The sequence below is a fragment of the Ambystoma mexicanum genome, chromosome 10 (assembly GCF_040938575.1).
Source record: "Ambystoma mexicanum isolate Mex_15411 chromosome 10, UKY_AmexF1_1, whole genome shotgun sequence".
Taxonomy (NCBI): Eukaryota; Metazoa; Chordata; class Amphibia; order Caudata; family Ambystomatidae; genus Ambystoma; species Ambystoma mexicanum.
The window spans coordinates 64,662,584-64,685,546 of NC_090932.1; the positions used below are offsets into that span (position 1 = coordinate 64,662,584).

The following is a 22,963-nucleotide window of genomic DNA, read 5'->3' on the forward strand; positions in this document are numbered from 1 at the left end:
TCAGTTGACGGTAAACATGGGAGCAAGGCATGGAACCCAAAAAGAATGCTCCAAAGTGCACAACCACAACATGTACAGTTGCCAAAGAGGCCATGCATCGACATTCTACAAGCACTCTGCCGGAACAGCACGCTTCCACACTGCACCAAAAAGCGTCGACTCCCTCCAAACTGAAATTGCCACAAAAGCCTTTTTGTAGGGCATAGACGAACAGATCTTCCTCAAAGGCATCACCCATTACGAAAACTGTGGGTCTTGCCATGTTTGCCAGCCGCACTACAGAAATTAATGGAAAAAATGATTGCCGGCCCTTTACTGTGATGCACACCCTGAGCATGTGATTAGACATTCCCCACAGTACCATTGCCATTGGCCACCATGGTGAGAAACGCAGAATGTGGCACGTGATTTTCCGCAATTACCGCAAGGGCCGCACCTCAATGAAGCAGAAGGAGTCCTTCTCCCTTTTGGTGCTGTTTCCTGTGACGTACAGCCTGAGCACCTGATTGGGCAAAGGCCATAGTCCCATTTCCATTGGCCAGCATGGTGTGAAGCGCAGAATGTGGCACGTGCCTTTCCCCAAGTACCACGAGGGCCGTGCCCTGTTAAGCATGAACAGTCCTTCTTCCCTTTCCACTATCCTCTTCCCACCATGCCCTTATTGTGTATTGTTATGTAGGCACACAGGCATCCACCAATGCCATCCAAGAAGTCAGCATCTAACACTGTCATTTCTTCACAAGACATCATGTTTACCGTTACAAAATCAGCCTACAAGTGTGCTGTTATTGGAAAGCACGTCCAGTGGAAAGTTCAGTGAAACATTGCACAATTTGTGCATGCACATTCATCCACATGACCACCCATCACCACAAAAGGGAGGAATGAAATATTTTTGGCACTATGTTTACAACTCTGTTATAAGTGGCTCTGCGCACGATATCTGCCTCTAAGCGTCCATTAGGTGTTTGAAAAGCATACTGGTTTTCCTGCCATCTCCTACCATGAAGTGGCAGTTTAATTGTATTTGCTTGCAACGTTTTCATTTACCCATATCATAGAGTGTATTAGAGAAACAGGAACTCTCTTCTTTCATTCCGATATTGCTACGCAATCTGTTCCCCAATAACCCACCACCTACAAAAATCGTACAAAGCTGGCACCAAAGCCACCACTGAATGTATTTTACCAACTGAAAGTCAGTGCCCAAAAAGGTCAGTGAATGCATGGCTGTGGTTCTTTGTACACTGCACTATTGCCACAGCCTCTTTATAAATCTGCCAGCTTCCACTCTGCGCCCTCAGCAACTCATCCATAAGAAGACTGCACAACTTGTCCTCGGCCTGAACGATAGGGATTGTATCTCTGCTGGACTAAAATTTCTCCAATAGCTCCCAGGGGCTGCGAAGATTAAAATGAAAGCCCTGTGCATTATGCAGAAGGCCTTCTGGTCCCTGGGACCTCAATACCTTGTACTCTCACTTCCTAAATATCTGCTTGCTCCAGCTCTTCCCTCAACCGCCTCCTACTCCCTCAGGGTCACTTGCTTCTGCACACAACCAGTTTGTGGTATATGTCTTTCTTCTGCTGGGGCTTCCCTCTGCAGCAGACTCTCTGCCTGCCTGGAACTTCAGGAGAACCATATTAGGGTCTGGAAGCACATCAAAACTTTTCCATGTGCTTCTTCTTTTTCCCCTCCTCTCCCCTACTCACGTCCTGCCTAAAAAAGATTGTGCACCCGTTTCCTACCAACCCTATAATCTGTGCCCCAGGCCACCTCCCTCCCAACAGTTGTACCCCTGCACTGGCTTTCTGCCAATCCCTGCACTTGGGGACTGTTTTCTTCAACCTTAACAGTGCAGCCACCATTTGATGTCTACACTTATCCTTCCACTTGCCAGCACCGGCCGTAGTTGTACATATTGCTATTTTTTGTTGTTCCCATGTACTCCACTTTGCCCTCCCCCTTCCCATTCACTTGCGCACTCTCAGTGTCACCTGGCCTAGTGGGATCACTGTCTCTCTGTGTTTAGTACTATCTCTAAAAACACTTATTTTTTTAGGTTTTTTTTCGTCTTTTTGTTATGTACGTGCGTGCAGACCTGTTATTTTTTTCTCTCTTTAGCTGACTGTCTGTTTGCTTCTCCTCCTGACATTTCTCTCGAATGAAGATGAACGCTTCTCTTACATTTCTACAGAATTCTCTCCAAAACACGATTGCCAATGGAAGTAAAAAAAATACTGTTTCCTTGGAAGTACTGGAAATCTTTCTGGTTATTGATGCTTTCATAGTCAGTGCAGAACATCCCAGGACTGAACATAAAGTCACACATGCCTCTGTTTATCCAACATCTCCCGACCTCTGGCTGTGGACAAATTAATCTGGCATGGTCCCATGCTGCTCTTGGGGGAATGGTTGAGAAAACGATCTTGGCAGTGGGAAAAATCTGCATCACTGCATTCATCAACATCTTCAGATGACAGAGCAAACGTTCAGACGACATATAACCCAAATGTAGACCTCCATAAAGCACCTTCACCTTTGACCATGCACACAAGAGTCTACTGCTTGCCCACACCCAGCACAACATAATGGAGGCATGCATGCAAACATGTGGCCAGAAACCACAATACACAGACATAAGATAGCCAGCAGCACTTAGACAGCGATGCATAGAAACATGTAACAGTTAGCAGATTACACAAACATACCACTGCCTCCTCCACCCCTACCCACTTTCATCCATGAAGTACGGTGTCACTGCCAACCAGACCACACAATTTTCACAACATTGGGCCTACTCCCAGGAAGCTACACAACCAGAATATCCAAGCACATAGAACATTCACTTCAAGCCTACCCTCTTTTATACTGACAGTGTTCCAACACTGCACCCAGTGGGCACACTGCAGGACTTTTCAATGCACAATCTCCAGCCATACACCGAAAACCATAGGATGTTCTAACGATGACCGCACCCATGGAAACAACAATATATGGATGTCAGTGCACTTCTGGTGCTCTATGAAGAGTAAAATGTGCTCCACAACCATTCCATAAAGGTGAGCACTCTCTGACAGATGCAGTCTAAACTGCATTGCTGCGGTGGTTGTGGGCAATGCAGGAAAAACAGGGGCCTACGGCCTTTGGCCATACACCCAATAGTCTAGGCCTTGCCCACACCCACCACAACATAACGCAGCCATGCATGGCAACATGTGCCCAAGTACCACACTCCACACACGTACCACAGCCACCACCACTGCTACCCAACCTCTGCACCTTAATAAAGCTATGCAGGGAAATATGGAACAGTTAGCAGATTCTACAAATATATCATAGCCTCCGGCGGCCATACCCACTTTCATTCACATAGTATAGTGTTACTGCCAACCAAACCAAAAAAATGTCTTCCACAGTGGCCCTGCTCCCAACACTCTATTCAGTGCACAAAAGCAATACCTCATAGTGCAGTATAGTTTTGTGCCGTAACGAAGCCTGCCTGCATTCAGCACACATGGTAGTTGCCTGTGCAGAGTCCCGCAAATTGGCGCTGTACACACGGATACTGCCAGCACAGCAACGTCTTTGTCCACCTATTGATGTATCTCAGATGAACCACTTCTGGTATCCAGTCAATGGCCCTCATTAGGACCCTGGCGCTAAGTGTTTAACAGCACCGTAAAAGGCTGCGGCGCCGTTAAACACTTAGCGCCTTACTACGAGGTCCCTTTGCGGAACCCGACCTGAACGGCTGGTCTAGACCAGCTGTTAAAGTAGGGACCTGCAAAGGGACTCTCGAGTTAAGTGCGGTACCGCAATTTGCGGTACCATACTTACCACCTTCCCCAGTCCCATTGAGCCCTATGGGGCAAAAATTGAAATGGGGAAGGGCCAATGTTCAATGGGGAATTACCGCCCCGCCAACCTTGGAATGGGGTGGTAATTCCCCATTGAACATTGGCGGACTTTTTACGATACCGGCACCAACCATGGTTCTAATAGCGCCATGGTTTAGCGCCTGTATCGTAATGAGGGACAATGTCTCGATTACAAAGCATTGAATGACAAAAGCATCGAAAAAAATTCATCGAAAAAAAGTATTGAATGCATTTTTTTCCAAGGTAAAGGTGTAATTTTAATTGTAATGGGTTTTAAGGGGTAAAAAAACGGGGGTAAAGGGACCCCCATTTAAAAAAAAGAAGAAAAAAAAGACATTCAATGCTTTTTTTTCGTTGCTTTGTCTTAGATGCTTTGGCATTCGATGCTTTGTCATTTGATGCCATCACTATAAACCACCACTTCTCACTCCCTCACCCTTTCCATCCCGTCTTCCCACCACCACATGGTGTATTCTATTCAGTACACAAAAGAAATACCTCATAGTGCAGTACAGTAGTCAGCACTGTGCAGTGGACACTATGCAATTCTATGAAATATGCAGTTCCCCCTATCCACTTCTATGCACACACTATTTAAATATTGCACCCACTTCACACACTGCAGTATCCATGCACATAGAAAATGCACGTCAACCCTATCCTCTTCTATACCGACAGTATTCCAACACTGCACTCAGTGCACACACTGCAGAACTGTTCACTCCATTAGCTGCAGCCATGGAGTGAACACTGTAGGATATGCTAACAAGCACCACACCTATGGAATCAACAATGTATGCAATGCTGACGAACCAAACGCAGAGACAGCAACAATGTCAAACCAAATTGCAACCATGACACATAGTGGTCGGTGCAAAGCCTCCATCTGTACATCGAATGAGCTACCGCCTTACCACATGCAACACACCCGAGTACACGCTATTTTACAATGTGCATGTCATGTGCAATGCAATCCCCTTCTGCAATTGAGCTCCCACCAGTCACCATGGAAATAGGTCTCCACACCAGCTGTCCTGCCGTACCAAAGCCTGCCTGCCTTCAGCACACATGGTAGTGGACTGTGCAGAAACCCGCGGATTGGTGCTGTATGCACCGATACCGCAGGCACAACAACCTCTTTGTCCACATATTGACATATCTCATATTAATTACTTCTCACTCCCCCACCCTTTCCATCCCTTCTTCCCACCACTACATGGCGTAATATATGTTTTCCAATGCACTCCCCTTCTGCAATTCAGCTGCCACCAGTCACCACTGTAAGAGATTGTGGCATGAGCTATCATGCTGTTGCGAAGGCTGCCTGCATTCACCATACATGGTAGTTGCCTGTGCAGGGACTGGGGTATTGGTGCAGTATGCACGGATTCTGCATGCACACCACCGTCTTCATCCACCTAATAACCACACATCTCAGATAAACCACTTCTCTCTCCCCCAACCTTACCATCCCTTCTTCCCACCACCACATGTCGTACATTATATTTGTCAGTCCCTTTCTGTGCCACGCTGTCCTCCAATACACCATGGCAACGTTTCCCAAAAACCTTGACGCACAGCACTCTTCCCTCCAGCCAACCACCGGCCGTATCCAATGTTTGCCGACATCACGGCGTACTGCAAGCCAATGAGTCTTCTGTCCGCGGAGCGAACAGGGAAATGGGCCAGTGGAGCAGAGCCAGATATCACACATTTTTTGAGACGTACATTTCAGTTCTTTGCTTCAAAAGTACTGGTCGGATTTCCACCAAACACACAAAAAGCACGTTTTCTGAACCAAGCCCCCACTCCTGCCACAAATTTGGTTAAAATCCCTGTAGCCCTGTGCAAAGTTTTTCCCCATTCAGTCTGTGGAGAATAAAAATATTGAGACCCCCCCCCCTATAACTTTGCTTCCCCTCCACGAAACCTCACCCAACTTTCCAAAACAATTTTAAAAAAAATTAAAAAGTTATAAGCCGCCGTAAAAGGGGTCTTCCGATGGGTTTAGCAAATTAACCATAACTACACGGCCACTACCATGGACCATGTAATACATATATATATAACTATAGTTAAGTTGAATACTGAGTTCCAAATAAAATTTAAAAAAATGAATTGCTAATAGCTTTTGACTCATAAAACGAATTTGCTGAAAGTATGCCGACAAAATTGTACGTGAGGGTGTTACCTAGACTGGATACTTTGGGAAAAATGAGTTAAAAAATAAAGAAGTTATTAAGAAACCAAAAAAAACTGTTTTGGCCAAGTCCCTAATCATTTTTCCATAGATCAAAAAGGCCAATTTGTCCTCGAGTGCACAGTGAAAACTGCAGGACGGAATTAGACCTGGAACAAAATATCTTTCAATATTTCTACCATTGATGTCAAGTACACCCCTGGCAACAGTATCAGCAAATCAGCAGGGTGAAGCTGGTGACCTCCATGGGGAACCTTGAGTATGTAGATCGCAACAAATATTTGGGGTTGGAGATCTCTGGGACCCAGAGTTATGTTGATATTATAGCCGCTAAGGTAAGCAGGGTCAGACAGATAACAGGGGTTTGCAGGAAATTTGTAAAGGAGCACTTAGGCTTCTCACTAACTGGGGTGCTAATGCTTTATAACCAATGGTTATGTCCAACTGTATTGTATGGGCTAGAAGCTCTAGCGATGGAAGACCTGAAATGGTTGGATGGGGTGGAGGCTAGATTTTGGAGGACTGTATTATATTTCCCCAGGTCAACCTCAGTGGAATATATTTGTTTGGAACTCGGACCTTTATCTCTTAGAGCCCAGTTTTTAACAAAAAGAGGTTGCCTGATGCTGAAATGTACACCCTGCCCCTCTTGCCCCTTACTGAGCGCTCTGGAAGTAAGTTATGAGCTTGAACTGGGTGGGAGAAATAACTTCCCGCACTCCCAATTATTCCATGAGTTATGCAAAGAGTTGGGATGGCTACCCGGTTACAATCGCTGTTCCAACTTTGAATCCTTAAAAGGTGCATTCAAGCGTAAAGTACGGAAATATGACTGGGATTGCAATTACAATCATTTCAGTTCCCTGAAAAGTGATTGGATTGTGGTGCCAGTGGTACATAGGTATATGAAGCTTGAGAGCTACCTTGAACTTTGTACTTGCCTGAACGCCTGTGACTTTTAGTTACGGCTATGTGTTAATCAATTGCTGGTGTTATCTATTTGTGGTGCAAGAAAAAAGATTCCCCGTGAGGCCAGATATTGCAGAAGTTGCAAAATTGTTACTAACCTTGAGACAGGAAAACATGTCTTGACGGAATGCCCGAGACTAGGTTCACTGTATATGGTTTCACTGGGACATCTGGTGCGCAATTAAGATACCATCAAAAGTGAAGAGTTCTGCGTGTTCTGTGTAAACACTACATCAATATTATTGGCCCTTTATAGGGTCTGAAAGATATTAATACAGCTGTTGGTTTAGTCAGTTTTGTGTATGGTTTCGAATACGAGAATAACCCTGGTTGGTGGCCCGCCCCGGCAAATGAGAGTCATGGGGGCTTCCTTGTGGTATACTGGGTACCTAGTGAATAATGATTTGGTTTTTCCTTTTTCCTTCTTTTAATGTGATGTTTTATTATTTTAAGTTGAACACATATTCTCTTAAGTGTTGGAAAATGTTTTGTTATTTGAGCTATGTGTGTAAAGTATTAGCAATTGTAAACATTGTAAAAGTTCAGTTTTTGAACTACTATACAATTAAAATAAAATAAAAAATAAAAAAGTAAAAGTATCCCTAAGTAACATGTTCCTCCGGATAACCGTGGATATGCTTGCTTCCCACAGACAAAGTAAATGGATTACACAATGTACAAGGGCCTTGTCTCATTCACCAAAACTGCAGTATACACACATTTGTCATATCTACCCATACACCTAGAACCTTCCTTACTTAAACAAAATTGTACTGTTGCAGGATTATTGTTAATTGTGTATGTTGAAAGAGTTGCTTCGCTATTCCCTACTGGTAACATTCAAAATGATATAATTGATTGGTATGGCCTGGAATCCTTGCCTGAGCGTTTGGTAGAGGCAGTGTTGATAGTACTTTTGTTGACAAACACTGAGCATCCTAAAGGTAACAACACCTGCTGATCAAACGTATTTATGTGTGTCCCATCCAAGTTACCAGTGCTACTGTCATTCCATCTACCAAGAAACATGGCTCGAAAGGATGCATAGCAGGCAGTTGCTAATCGGAGAAGATATATGTACCAGCCTAGCCCTTCTTCACAGTGTTGGCGAAGGTGGGAACATACCCAACAATTTGTTTTTTTAGTATCGCATGGGTATCATTCATTATTTTTATGAGGGTGGTATTGAGATATCCCTTTCTGTGTTCAGGATCAAGGGAACGAAGTGTGTAGGAGTGTACATAAAAACGAGGAGTAGTAGTGGAGCTGACTGTAGGCAATAGTGAGCTAAGGGGGTGTGAGCTCTCCAGAAACATATCACAGGTATTAATATAAGTACAATAAGCCACAATAGTTATATTCATACATGCATCCCTAGTTGGACACAATCCTTTGTACCTGGTCATCCCAATGGCAAGACTTGCAATGTCCTTGAACCTGTGTGCCCCAAACAGAGGCATAGTCTTTCTGTGTCTGTTAAGAAACCTCACTGATATAGGTTTTATAAGTTCATCCGCGGGTGGAACCTACCCACGTGGCCTATCTTGCTTGACATCTTCTTTTCCCTGCCTCCTCTACCTCCATGCATCTTTGGGGGGTATGGAGGGTATATCATTGGTTTGCTGTGGGTGCAGTATTTTATAAACTAAAATACCACACTTTCCTACTCGCAAAAAGTCCTTCCCTAGCTATTTCCATTATATCTGGTCACCTCGGGTACGGAGTGATCCTCAAACAATGTGTTGGTGGTTAGCAAAAGTGAAACATCTGGCTGCTCAAAATGTGGGTTAGTGTATTCTCTGTCACTGAAAGGTACGTGCTGCGGAACGTATTTGTGTTCTGTGTCAGCTAAATGTTCGAGCTTCTGCTGCAACTTGAGGTTCCAATCATATTGCGCAAAGAAAACTCATTGAGATTTGTATATCCACCTGTAGAAGGAAGAATAAAAGACTTGATTTGTGGGTAGGAACTTAAACAAAACAATCGCTAATCCTGCTAAAAAAAAATATAAAAATGTCTGCTTTATCAGGAAATATGGAACCGTCAGATGAAAGAAATGGAAACATGGCAAACACTGGACTAAGGCACGAGAAAGAACAACCAAGATCGAGTAAAAGCCAAGATGGTCAAAAGAATAATGAAAGCCCTGCGCAAAATGGTTGCATGCCCATTAGTGGATTTGATTTTGCAGGCCTTGAGGCTCGTCTCACAGAACGTTTAAAAGCTGATTTCGAAGCCCTGAAGAGTAAATTAGCGGAAAGCTTTACTGTAACCAACAAGCCAAATGACAGACATGGACACTTTGATTCTCCGAAAATTTCTGTGAAGAACAAGGACCTTCTAAATCCACGAACAAGTCCCGATTTACACAGCCGAGTAGGGAGTCGAGAATCTAACATAGTCAAATTCACGCCTAGAAATCAAACCCATGTTACTCCTGTCAACAAGCCAAATGACAAATCATCCGTATTCCAGGAAGAAAGATACGGTTCGAGAAATACAATACAGCAGATGGTAAGCTGTTTAACGCCAGTTCCAGTGGTCTCTCCAGTTGATGTAAGTTTACTGCCGCAGATGGCGACAGGTGTGCCAAAACGAGACGGAAGAGATCCGGCAAGAGAGATCAGTGACACAAAACAAAACGATCTGGAAAATGCACAGTCATTCAAAACCAATTTGTCAACTGCGGCCGCAATACAAATCCATAATAATGTATTGGCTGCAACGTCGTTGGCATTGATTCCATTCGTAAAATGATATGAATCACTCCACGAGGAATTACAAAACAATAATGCACAAATCAGTCACTTAAACAAAAAAATTATCAAAATGGAAAGTGCAAATGCATTATTTATACAACACTTCGAAAATGAAGTCTCCAAAACGTCGTCCTGGCATATTGAGCTAAAAGAGCACATTAAAAAAGACCGTCTTGATAGAAATTCCTTAATAAAAACTCTGAGGAGCAGCTCAATGCAGGGGCGTTTGGACCCAAACAGCGAGTCGTTAGTCTCCATGAGCCAGCAAGAGCTTAATAAGAACGCGGATATACAGGCCGCTGAAGGCAGCAATGGTTGTAACATGTCAAAAACACAAGAAAGTGACGAAACTACAGCTACCTCCTGCCAATCAATCGAGTTACAAGGCCAACGATCGCATGAGAATGAAAACTTGTCAACTGGAGTAATTCAGATGGGACATGCGGCAGACAGTGTTGCGCCATCGGTCGATTTAAATGAATCTGAGGCAATTCCTCAGCCAAGAAAATCAAAAATTGCGACATTAGGAGAAGAAAATGTTTTAAATTCACAGGCCAAACCTCAATGTTCGTCAGATAAATTAACTTATGGAATTTTTGGAGGTGCAGCAAAAAATTCATTAGCAAGGCCAAAATTGTCCAATCAAAGTCTGATAAGCAATACCCGGCGAGAAAAAAAACAGAGAAAAAGAAAAATCTGGAGGCAGCAAAAAAGCAATCCAGTAGCTCGCGAACGTTCATACGAAACCTGCCTACCCCAGTCAAACAAAGTCTCTTTGCAAGAGACAAACAAGAAAAACAAAAAGGCTTGGAAAAAGAAAAAGCCCTAATAAAAATTGCTGGAGTAATAGTCAAATCAGACACAAAAAATCCTAAAAAAAGAATGAGATTAGATTCTGACAATGCTTCCATCCAATCACTAATATCTTCGGTGGATCTCTGTGATCTCTCAACATATTCTGATGATTTCAGAGAAGAGAAGATGTCAGAATCCACAGAGATGGATGAATCGAGTCAATTAACAACGAAAGAATTAAATGAAAGAGTCGTCAAGCAATTTCTAAAACACCCAAAGGCCAAACTTGCAAAAAAAAACAATTCTCAATGTCAGCCGGAAATAAGAGCAAAGCAGCGATGCTTATCCGAATCCAAAGAAAGTTTAGAGCGGGACACAGTGAGGAAACATCATGTAACATTAAATCCAAAACTTACTCAAGCACAATCACAGAATAAATTACTTGCTGTGGAAAAACTTAAATCGTCTGAGACTAAAGCATCGCAAGGGAAAATACGGATTGAAAACATATTCCATGAGGAAAACGACGTAAACTTAAATAGAGGCAATGTCATTCGATTATTGCATTCAGTGCCTATACTAAGAACAGTGACGACACATGACATTGCAATAGTGGAATAAGTTTCAGAAGAACGAGCAGACCAAGTTCTACTACATATACATTCTAAGGCAGTACGAAAAACCATCATGGCCGCAAAAGAGGAACTATTGTTTTTGGGTTTTGAGATTTCGGAAGAAGAACTATCGACAACAAAAAGTCTTTGAGGCCCAAACAGGAATACAAATGCAAAGGAATCTCAAGAACAGCGCCGAGACACTTTAAGGAATCAGCTAAAAACTGGTCGGTCTGGCCCATGGCAAACAAGTAACATGGAAACAAGAAAGAGAAAACATTAGCTATGCAACCATAACCAAGAAGGCCTTGTCACATTAATATCATGGAATACAAGAGGGTTCCAACACTTATTTGATGATTTCCCTGTAGATTTGTCTGAAAACTTCCTAATTTGTTTACAAGAGACATGGTTACAGTCGCCACCAGTAAAAGACGGGTACTCGACTTTGCTTAATCCAGTGGAGAAAAACGTCCAGGGGCGCCCGTATTCAGGTCTAATCACAATGGTGAAAAACGGAAGCACTTGGGATGTATGCGGAAACGAAAACCCAAACAGCTTTGTTCAGGCAACCCTAATTCAAAAACCAAATGGAAAATTAATGAAAACACAATACCTGTTATTAATTAATCTGTATTGGAACCCAGCGAAGATCACAACTGAGAAGTTTATCCAATCAATAACAAACATAATTGATAAAAACCAAAAGAAATATCAAGACTTATCGATTATTATATGCAGTTACATGAATCTAACATGGTTCAATAAAGAGAAGAAGTTCATCTCTTCTACAACAAAGGAAACACAGAACACCACCGCCAGGAGAGTTCGATGGGACAACGAAATGGACGCAAGAGATTGCGACATGGTTAATGGACATGGATACGCCTCCGAAGTTTACTTGGCGAAATTTCCATCATGAAAAGATTCTTCACTACATATGGACATCAAAAAACCTATGGAACAAGATATTAAAGCTACGCACTGTCCAGACAGAACAAAGTGATCATGACGTCTTGGAAATGTCATGGCCTTTAAGCCAGAAATTGGCGGCTGAGACCTACAAACAACCAGTGGAAGTAAATCAAGGGCAAAATCGGTTACGCCTAAAAGAGGAACACACAACAGGTCTAATTTAGGAGTATAGATCCTTATCCAACAAAACAGCGAACTCAATAAATTATGTTGCCCTACTGCCTTATCAAAAATTAAGCGATACAAGAAACGTAGACAACAGGAAAACACATAGGCATGAATGGAGCAGACTGGTAAAAGATCAGAAGAAACTGCTCAACAAAGCCATAAGAGAGCTGAAACGAAATATGGGAGTGAACGCTGCAAAATATATCAAACTACGGTGACAAAAATACCGAAATTGGCAAAAGTCGTTCTCCTCCACAAGAGTTAAAAATGCGGAGAGATGATGCTGTCTTCAATCAAATCCAATAACTCGAGGGAGATTTGGCGAATTCTAAACAACGATAACTTCAATCAAACAGATATGTTAGCAAACAGAGTCTCAGAGGGAGCGTGGCAAAACCACTTTAAAGGCATATTTGAGCAAATCCATCGCGACTCAACTATAGAAATGAACAATGAAATAAAACGATGGGAAGTATCAGAAACCGAGGAGGATATATAAAATGCAATCTCGAAGTTAAAACATTCTAGGGCCGCAGGGCCTGATGGCATTTCCAATGTAATTCTGAAAGCACATAAAAATGAATGGTCCACTTTTATAGCCATGCTGTTCGACAGTATTGCCAATCAAAAATCACTTCCAACATCCTGGACCGAGGCTATTGTTGTACCAGTTTTTAAGAAGGGCGAACGGGCTGATCCAGCCAACTACAGGCCAATCGCCCTTCTTGATACTATCGGAAAGATAATGGCGACCTTCCTTCAACAAAAATTAACTACGTGGGCAAACAACAAAGTAATCTCTGATTGTCGCCAGACAGGTTTTACAAAAGGAGTTGGGACAGAGATCAATCTGACAATAGTAAACCTGTTGAAACTGGAAGCCCTAATGAAGAGCTCAAACTTATTCTTCGCCTTTGTGGACATGCAACAGGCCTTTGACACAGTCAATCGAGAACTATTATGGTGGAAACTCAAAAATTGGGGTTGCCCTGAAAACATTCTACATCCAATAATGGCTTTCCACTCAAAATCTTTGATTCGTGTAAGAATAAATGGAGATGGAGAATTGACTGAAGCAATAGACATGAACAAAGCGGTAAAGCAGGCTTCCCTTTAGCTGCAGTCTTGCTTAAGCTATTCATTGCAGACATCCCGGACACTTTAACTAACATAAAACGCTTCTCTCCTAAAATAAATGGCCACCAAATCTGGTGTATAACGTATGCCGATGATTTGGTTTTGATTGACAAAACTCAAATAGGACTACAGCGACTTTTGTCAGGATTACAACAATACATGGTCAATAACGACCTAGGAATCAATGTAAAAAAGACCAAAATCATGAAGTTCGGCCCAGCAAAAGGAAAAATAAATCGTGACTTTAAATGGAAGATCGACAATGAGGAAATCGAAGCAGTGGGTGAAATACGCTATTTGGGAGTTCCAATAAATAAGTCGATTCGAGAAAGAAACTGGGTACAACTTCTGTTTCAACGAATGAAAACGTCCTCTTTACAAGGGGCACAAATTCACACCCTGTTTGGAAAGTTTAGCCTAATCCCAGTTCGGCAGTTTTATGCACAAAAAGTAGTCCCTGGAATTATATTTGGAGCAGAAACTGGATGGAACTTAGACCACAAAATTTGGGCACAACTCGAGGGAATCTTCTGGCGGCGAATATTAAGATTACCAAATTATATATCAATCATTATAATAAGGCATGAACTTGCTCTAGAAGAACTATACGGTTCCGTCGTCTGGAAATCCCTTGTGATCTTACGAAAAATGTTAGTCGCTAACCCAGAACCTGCATACAGGATATTAGCGCCAAGAGCCAACCTTGGATATACTGGTTTACTCAAGACCTGGATGCAAAAGTTAATGGCAGTCTTGAATGCGACTGACACCAAGATGTCAATGTTGTTAGATCAGCCCCAAATCATAAAAAAAAAAAAAAACAATGGTTCTGGATCCAAAACCTATCAAAATATAAACAACTTTTGACTGCTCTGGATCTTGGACTCGTAATGAACCAGTCAGACAACATGCCACAATATCTGCAGAAATTTCACTTAAATGCCTTAAAGACAAAACAAATTCTAGTGGCACGGGATATAGAAACATCAGATGACAACATTTGTAGATTCTGCAGGACCAACATTGAATCACTTAAACATTTAATAACTGAATGCACAGCACTCAAGAGCCAAAGGTCAACCCACCTAAAACACTTTGCGCCAGTAAGTGGTAACATGGACGAATGGTGGCTCAGGATTTTGGGTGGAACTTCAGTCCACTTGACATGCTTGGTAATAAACTTCTTGGATAACATCCTGGAACAGTAAAAGAAAACAAAAACAAAAAAAACTGTAATCGTAATCACATACCTGCTTATAGACTTGAGTATATAGAGACTATTCACAGACATTCAAGTCTAGGCTGTGAATTGCTACGGATGATGTTTGTTTTTGTCCTTAAGAAACGAAAAGAAATGTGTTGTGACAAAAGTTTGGTTTAAACTAAAAGTTACAAATAAAAAAAATGTTTAAAAAATAAAAAAATTGTTTTAACAACAATATTGAACACTCCTGACAAGCACTCTCTGAATCTGCAGCGATAAGCAAGTCAAATTTGAGCACAAGGACCATTTAAATTGTGTGTGATGGCAACTGATTTGTTGGTTGTGGCGTTATAGCTACCCATTTGTTACATCATGCTCAAACACTAACAATTAACCGAAGTAGAACACATTAAAACCAATAAAAACAACACAGCCTTGTCCTCTCATTCATTTCAAGGACTACCAGAATCCCTCCCAGAGCATATACGTGTACCCCTCACTTCCTCCCATACAGACAATATGCTCCGAGTGTGATGGAGACATTCCTGTAGAACACATGCAGTGTTATTGCATGTCTCCAATGCTAGGCTGGTCCCCACCTTAAAGGATGTCTCTTTTGTTGCTACTACCCTTCAAGATGTCTGTGTTATTTCTCTGCTTGCATTGCGGTCACCAATGGCTGGGTTGTCGCTAGCAAATGGGAAAGAATACATTTTTTAGGGGAGGATGGGGTAATGGAGAGGACAGAGTGCAGGGGTCTGCAGAAACAACCTTTCCAACACATGGCACACTAATAAGAATTGCCACTTTTAATTACTTCTCTGAGTGGCTCTCTACCTGTGCACCTCCCTGCAATAACTGGCCAACATTATCGCGAACCAATTAATTTTAAATTCAGTGTAATGCACTAATGTTTTAATGGCAATCCATAAAGTTGGTCATTTATCTTTTGTATCTTTTGTATTCAGACGACCTTGATCAGCATTAAAAGTGATGCAATCACTGTGAAGGTCATGACTTTGCAAATTAGATATGATCCAATATCTGACCTCGCCCTCACCCGTACTACTGAAGTGAAGTGCTATTTGTGTGTTTTACAGTTACTGTAAAAGTGTAATACTATTTGATTAAAACTTGAAATTGTCTTTTGTAAAATGTATGTTCTGAGGTTTCCTGCCATAGACGCTTTCGTCAGCTGTCCCCAGTACCTAACATTTTCCCTTTCTTCTATAAACCCTTCCACTTCATGTTCCCTCTAATCGTCCTCTTTACCCAGAGCCCTGCAGGATCCAGGCATCTGCCCTTTTACTATTCTCTTCCTCCTTTCCAAAGTCATGTCCAATTCTAATTCCCTCTAATCTTCCTCTTTTCCCAGAACCGCTCAGGATCCAGGCATCTGCCATTTTACTATTCTCTTCTTCCTTTCCAAAATCATGTCCAGTTCTGGTTCCCTCTAATCTTTCCCTTTTTTCCAGAACCTGTCAGTATCCAGGCATCTTCCCTTTTACTGTTCTCTTCCTCTTTTCCAAAATTGTGTCCAGTTCTGGTTCCCTCTAATCTTCCTCTTTTCCCAGAACCGCTCAGGAACCAAGCATCTGCCGTTTTACTATTCTCTTCCTCCTTTCCAAAATCATGTCCATGTCTGGTTTCCTCTAACATTTCTCTATTTCCAGAACCTCTCAGTATCCAGGCATCTTCCATTTTACTGTTCTCTTCCTCCTTTCCAAAATCATGTCCAGTTCTGGTTCCATCTAATAGTCTTCTTTTCCCAGAACCACTCAGGATACAGACAACCGCCCTTTTACTATATTCTACCTCCTTTCCAAAATCATGTCCAGTTCTGGTTTCCTCTAATCTTCCTCTTTTTCCAGAACCTCTCAGTAGCCAGGCATCTTCCGTATTACTATTCTTTTCCTCCTTTCCAGATTCATGTCCAGGTCCCAGAACCTTCCATCTACAGTTTTCGGTGCCAAGTCCACCCCTACTCTTCTGCCTCCAGCACTCCCTCCTGAATATCTGTCCTAGTCAGGACACCATCGTCCAGTGTCCCCTGGCCATGCACAACGTGTTGTCCGGTGATAACCTTCCCATGTTCTCCCAGGTTGTCCAATGTGCCTCCCTCTCCTCCTTCTGAGTATCATATGTCAGCACAACCGGGTTTTATATCAATGTTTATTTTTTTTTTTCAAATATTCTAGGATGGTTTTATGGAGACCCTCACATTACCACCCTGGATGCAAGCAGCTACACCTTCAACGGCCTAGGGGACTTTACCCTCTTAAATGCCATGGACACAGACACGTATTTCATTCTTCAGGGCCGCACCATCCAAACCGGAACCACAATGGCTACCAACTTCAACGCCTTTGCTTCTCTCTACAGCTCCATGACGTGCAACATACAGGTGAGTTTGCAGCCCAGAGCCGGCATGAATTAGCAAAGGGGACTTCTCAAAGAACCTGCCAGCATTCTTCATACCAATATTTCCACCTGCTTAACAGATGTGGAGGAGAATTGTGACTTATCTGTCTTCAGTCATAGGGTGGGCTTGCATGTAAAATACTCTGAAGACTTGGCAGTCAGCATTCACTAAAGCCCATACTTTGCTCCCATGCAAATGCAGTTGACCTCATGAAACTATGTATCACTTCAATGCATTTTACAGCCAGGGCTACCCCACTTCAAATACCACTTGTCATTAGGTTTTTCCATCTGATCTTGTTTTGATCAAACAGTTACAATGTCAACTCTTTGTAGTGGAATGGTCTAAGATAGATAAGTTAAACATGCAGATGTATCTGTATTTTTTAGATGAAGTCAGATTTAAATGTTACCTATTATTGTTTGTTATTCCTATGTTGATTTATGTCAGTGCACTGAAAATAAATGAGGTGTCGCTGTAATTACATTTTTGGAGGATCTTTTATTAAGGATTTATTTTACGGACATCATCAAAAAGTTATTTTGATATGGAGTAAAATGAGAATTGAAAATGAAACATTTCAAGTTTCAAAATAATGAATAAAATCAATCACCTCCTATTGTTTATCCAAGAAGGGTTTTTCTGATGTCAGCGTTATTCAGTTGCCCACATGCTCGATACTGCAATTCAATTACCTATACAGTGAGGAGGTCATAGACCTGGCTCCATCCCAAGGTCTGGTGGGGACTCTGCAGACCAGGAAAGCTTACCAAGGGGAAACATCTGGGGAGCATGAGCTAGCCGGAGTCCCTGACCTGATCTGGGAGAATACGTTCTAGATCCTGAAGGATCATGGTATCATCACATACTGTTGTCCATCACCAAAAACCTCTACCAAATTCTTACATGCACCATGGAGAAGATGGACTGACCTCGAAAATGTAGGATAGTATGACCCAGGGGCATGCTAAGTGACCCAAGATGTGGGAAGCCACTCCTTCTTGGATCTATAGACACAGGGAGAGAAATGATCCAGTGTAAGAGTCAGAATCCGATCATGAAGCATAATCCATGTGGAACAAATGCTGCAATATGCTGAAGGGATCTGTGTGGGAAGGGGGGGCGCTGGACCGACCCCTGATACTAAAACCTGAATGAAGGGCAATACAAGAGACAATGTGCCACCGTAGGACTCCAAGCACCAACAGGGGATCCATGTAGACACATGACAGATTCACACCTGTGCAAAGAGCGAAGGTGCAGGAGGAGGCCAAGAGCCAAGGTAGAACGAACCCGAGCAAAGAGAAAGGGACAGGATGTCCATCTTTAGTTCAAAATGCACACTGGATTTATGCAATCTCAGTTAGCTGTAGGCCCACAGCATCTGTGGGAAATTACACACTTAAGCAACTACATCAACCAAAATGCTCTCTACAAACCAGGAAACAAATGAACCAATGGGCCAATGCTTCGCAGAGATGATGGGAACTTCTGGTCTTTGAAAGTCCAGAGCAAGCAAGCAGGGACAAGAGGTTCCTCAGGGGCCTCCAGTGGATATTCAGGTCCCATAAACCCAGCAAAGAAGCCTGAATCTGTATCACAGTGGCAGATTGGGAGAGCCAAATTCATTTTGTGGAAGAAGATATTCTGGTTTTGTAAAATCTGTCAGTTACTGCTACTATCACGTTAAAGAAGAGCAGAGCAGAGACATGTCCTCTATCTCCTAAACAGAGTCATTACAGACTAGTATTGTACTGCCTAACCATCATAAACCATGTTTTATGTTTTATGGAGAAAGAGTGCTTTGATATAATTAGTGTTACTGGATTACATCCACTATTTCTGTAATTTTCTGGGGAAACAAGAAACATTGACTATTGGCCAGAAATGTAACAGAGATGAAGAGTTTAGGGTAAATGCTTTAGATTGTGTTGGGCAAAGGTTGGGACTTTTAGAGAGAAGAGAGGCAGAAATTGTCATCACATCTAGAGAAGAACCGATCTAAGCAGGGGTATGACTGGCTCTGTTAAAAAGACAGAAGGATGCATGGAGTCATTTCAGGATCATGTCATAACAAACAGGTATGGTTCAGCGACACGCATTTTGAAGGGATTACGGATCTGACCGAAATATTTATTGTCTGATATCCTTTGCCATTTCTATGAAATATTGTGCAATGTTGGTGTTGGAACTGACATTTGGGGCAGGTTCCAAGATTACTAAGAATAATTCTTCATAATTCAATTTTTTGCTCCCACTAAAACATTTCGGTTATTGATATTTGTGTCTTTAATATGAATGTTTAGTAATCCAACACTCCTTCTTTTTATTTATTTATGTATTTATTTATTTATTGAATATTTATAAGGTGTGCTATACAGCAAAAAGTGTCTGCAGGTGCCAAAAAACAAAAAATGGTGGGGGGCGGGGGGGGGGTCAGGGGAGATAAACAACAGTAAAATACTGGGCTTTGTGACATTCAGATCATGCAAGTGCAGTAACAAGAAGTGCAGGGTGGAATGGAGGGTGGAGTGGAGGCAGGGGGAAGTAAGTGACAGACAGGGTAGGGGGCATAGAATGCAGGGGGCACAAGGAAGAGGGGCTCAGGGGCTGCACAAATTCTAGGGGAGCACAGGGGGAGGGCAAGTGCCAGGGGGGGTGCTCAGGGCGGACCACCATCTAAGTGCGAGGACATGGGGTGGACCAAACTCAGGAGGGATGTCCAACCCACCAGACTTGTCAGGGAAAGGGGAATGGAATGGCAATGCTGGGTTGGGGGGGTGCTGGTATAGACTGGTCAAGGAAGGCCTGGTGCTCGTGTGACTCGTAAATGATGAGGCCCCCAGTCGCAGTGACAGGAGGGGGCATTAGCAAGGGAGGGGGAGAGGGAAAGAGGTAGAGAAGTAGAGAAAAGCAGGGTCTTGAGAAGCTTCCAGAATTTAATGAGGTCTGCCTCAAGTCTGAGAGCGGCAGGGAGGCCACTTCAGAGGGCGACACCTGCCGAAGAGATAGATCTACCCCCCACTCTCTGCTTGAAAAAACATCTGATCTGCAGAGCGCTGGAGCTAGAGGACCGAAGGGCTCTCGGAGGGATGTATTTATGGAGAGTGATTTGGATGTTGCGGGGTCCCAGGCCCCAGTAGCCCTTGTGGATGATGCAGAGGGTCTTAAATGTGTTCCTTGCAGCCAATGGAGAGATCTAAGGGCTGGAGAGATGCGGTCCCTGGATAAGTCTCACACGTCTGTGATGTGAGGGGAGAAGGAGAGAGAGGAGTCAAAGATGACACCAAGGTTTTTAGCCTCGCAAGATGGTGAGGGGAGGGTACCCAAGGAGGGCGGCCAGAGAGTAGGAAGGAAGCAGGGAACAGGGGTCCCAATGAGAAGGATCTAAGTCTTCCTGGCATTAAGACAGAGATTGTTAGCCATGGACCATGCTTGGATAGTAGTAAGACAGTCAGGAATGGGAGAGGAAGAAGAGGAGGTAGTGGGGGAAGCTTGAAGGAGAGCTATAAGTCATCAGCATAACAATGGAAATTAGGATAGAAGGAAGAGATCAAGTGGGCCAGAGGGGCAAGGTAGAATTTGAAGAGCCATGGCGATAGGATAGAGCCCTGAGGGACACTGCTGGTAGAGAGTGAGATGGAGGAGAGGAAATGGCCCAGTTGCACATAGGAAGGCTGATTAGCTAGGAAGGAAGTCAACCAATCCAGTGCCAGGTCCGTGATAGCAAGAGTATCATGGAGCCACTTTATGAGGATGGAATTTTTGACCATGTCAAAAGCAGAGGACAAATCAAGGAGGCTGAGAACAGAAGGAGAGTTGGAGTGAAGGTTTGGGAGCAAGTTTTCACAGGTGTTCAGGAGAGCAGTTTCTGTTCCTCTGGATGCTCTGAAGCAAGAGTGGTGGTCATGGAGACAGCCAACAGATTCAGTGTGGTGGGTCAGATGGGAGATGACCAACTACTCCAATACTTTGCCCAGGAAGGGCGTGGTTGAGATAGGGCGGTAGTTAGCCGTCCGGAGGGGTCGGCAGATGGCTTTTTTAGGTGAGGGCGCACAAGGAAGTACTTGAGGGATAGTGGGAAGTAGCCAGTGGTGAACAAATGGTTACATAAAATGGCCAAGGCAGGAACGAGCATGGAAATGTTGTCCTTGAGGGTTCTGGAGGAGCAGTGGAGCACCTGTTTGGAGGAGACTTTCATACAGCGGACAGCTTTAGAGATCTCATCCGGTCCTATAGGCGAGACGGAGGAGAGCATGGGGGAGCGAGAGAGGGGGGCTAAGGGATGCCTGAGAGCAGGTGTGAGAGTAGGGAGAAGAGTAAAGGAGAGTGAGGACAGGATGTCCTGGGTTTTGGTACTGAAATGGGAGGCCAGTGCAGTACAGAGGGCCTAGGATGAAAGAGGAAAAGTGGAAGCTTCAGTAGGATCGGTGAGTTCCTTACAGACTTTGAACAGTTCAGCCGTATTGTTGGTTGACCCAGAGATGCGAGGTTGGATATGGAGCCTTTTCTTGGAGCAGATGGAGAGACAGCATTGCCTTTGGAGCAGGCGAGAGGCCAGTTTGTCATTGGATGTGTTTGATGCCTGCCACTTCCGTTCAACAACTCTGAACTTGCGTTTCAAAGAGGCTAGGTTGGAATCATACCAGCTGTTGTGCTTAGAGGCAGGCTTCATATGGATCCTCATGATAGGGGCAAGGGTGTCAAGGGTGTTGGAGATGGAGAGGTGAAGGTTTGAGAGAGCTGTGTCGGTGGGAGAATCAATGGCAGGGGTGCGAGGGGGATGAAAGTGGCGTCATACGCAGCGAATGCCACTTGCTTCCTGTGGTCGAAGTGGGCGGGAGCGGTGCTCCTCTACTTCTTTTAATTACGTTTTACCGTTCCTATACTTCTATTTTCAAAAAAGAAACCGTTCCAGAATGGTTTCATTTTAAAATAAAAGTGTAGGAATAAGTTGAAGCTTGCACTTTCAGTGCAATGCATTAGACATTCCCTTAAACAGCAGGCACATGTGTTTTGGAGTTTTTATTGTGCATGGGAGGGGGCGTGGTGATGGTGTTTGTGGGCAGCGGTACAGGCCAGTAGGGAACATAGTTCCACTACTTCTTATCGTACACTTCGACCACTGCTTGCTTCATCAGTCAAATGACAGAGAAGGAGACTGGCAGTGAGGGTAGAGGCTTAGCCAGGGAGGCCAAGAGTTCCAGGTGAGAGGAAACATGGTCAGAACAGGAGAAAGGTGTGGTGAGAGGGTTAGAGATAGGGATGGCTGCTGAGATGAACGCATCCAAGGTGTGTGGGTCAGAGTGGGTCTGAGTGGGTCAGACCAGAGGGAAAAATGGTGAGGGAAAGAGAGTCACAGAGGTTGCAGAAGAGTACAGTGGTCGCATCAGAAGAGTCAAGATTAATGTTGTAGTCTCCGAGCATGAGAAGCTTGGAGGTATAAGTCAGGAGCGAAGAGATGAGGTCGGCCCATTCAGAAAGGAAGAGGGAAACCAGGCCAGGGGGCCAGAAGATGGTGGCGAGAGGGTAGGAGAAACATCAAGCCTGCAGACAAGACATTTGAAGGAAAAATATGATTGAGTGGGTATGATGGTAGCAGGGAACCATTCAGGGAAGATCAGGGTCACTTTGCCTCCTGAACGGTTGGGCCAGGGCTTGGAGACGATCTTGTAGCCCTCAGGAAAGTGAGTGTCAAGAGCAGTGACAGAGCCTTGATTGAACTATGTTCAGTGAGATCAAGAACATCAAGGTCAGAGTCTTCAAGAAGGATACAGATGTCAGAAGAGTGTTTAATGGCAGAACAAGCATTGAGAGTAGCTAAGTGAATGTTATTGC

At 43.5% G+C, this 22,963-nt stretch overlaps 1 protein-coding gene across 1 annotated transcript in view; it reads left to right on the plus strand.

Moving 5' to 3' along the window:
• The window catches only part of LOC138492812 (mucin-4-like), a 223,544-nt gene that overhangs the window by 80,916 nt on the left and 119,665 nt on the right, over nt 1-22,963 (plus strand). The window contains exons 12-14 of the mRNA XM_069620165.1: nt 9,081-9,565; nt 15,672-15,765; nt 16,902-17,107. Of these exons, the coding sequence (XP_069476266.1) occupies nt 9,081-9,565; nt 15,672-15,765; nt 16,902-17,107 (785 nt within the window). The remainder of the gene's footprint in view (nt 1-9,080; nt 9,566-15,671; nt 15,766-16,901; nt 17,108-22,963) is intronic.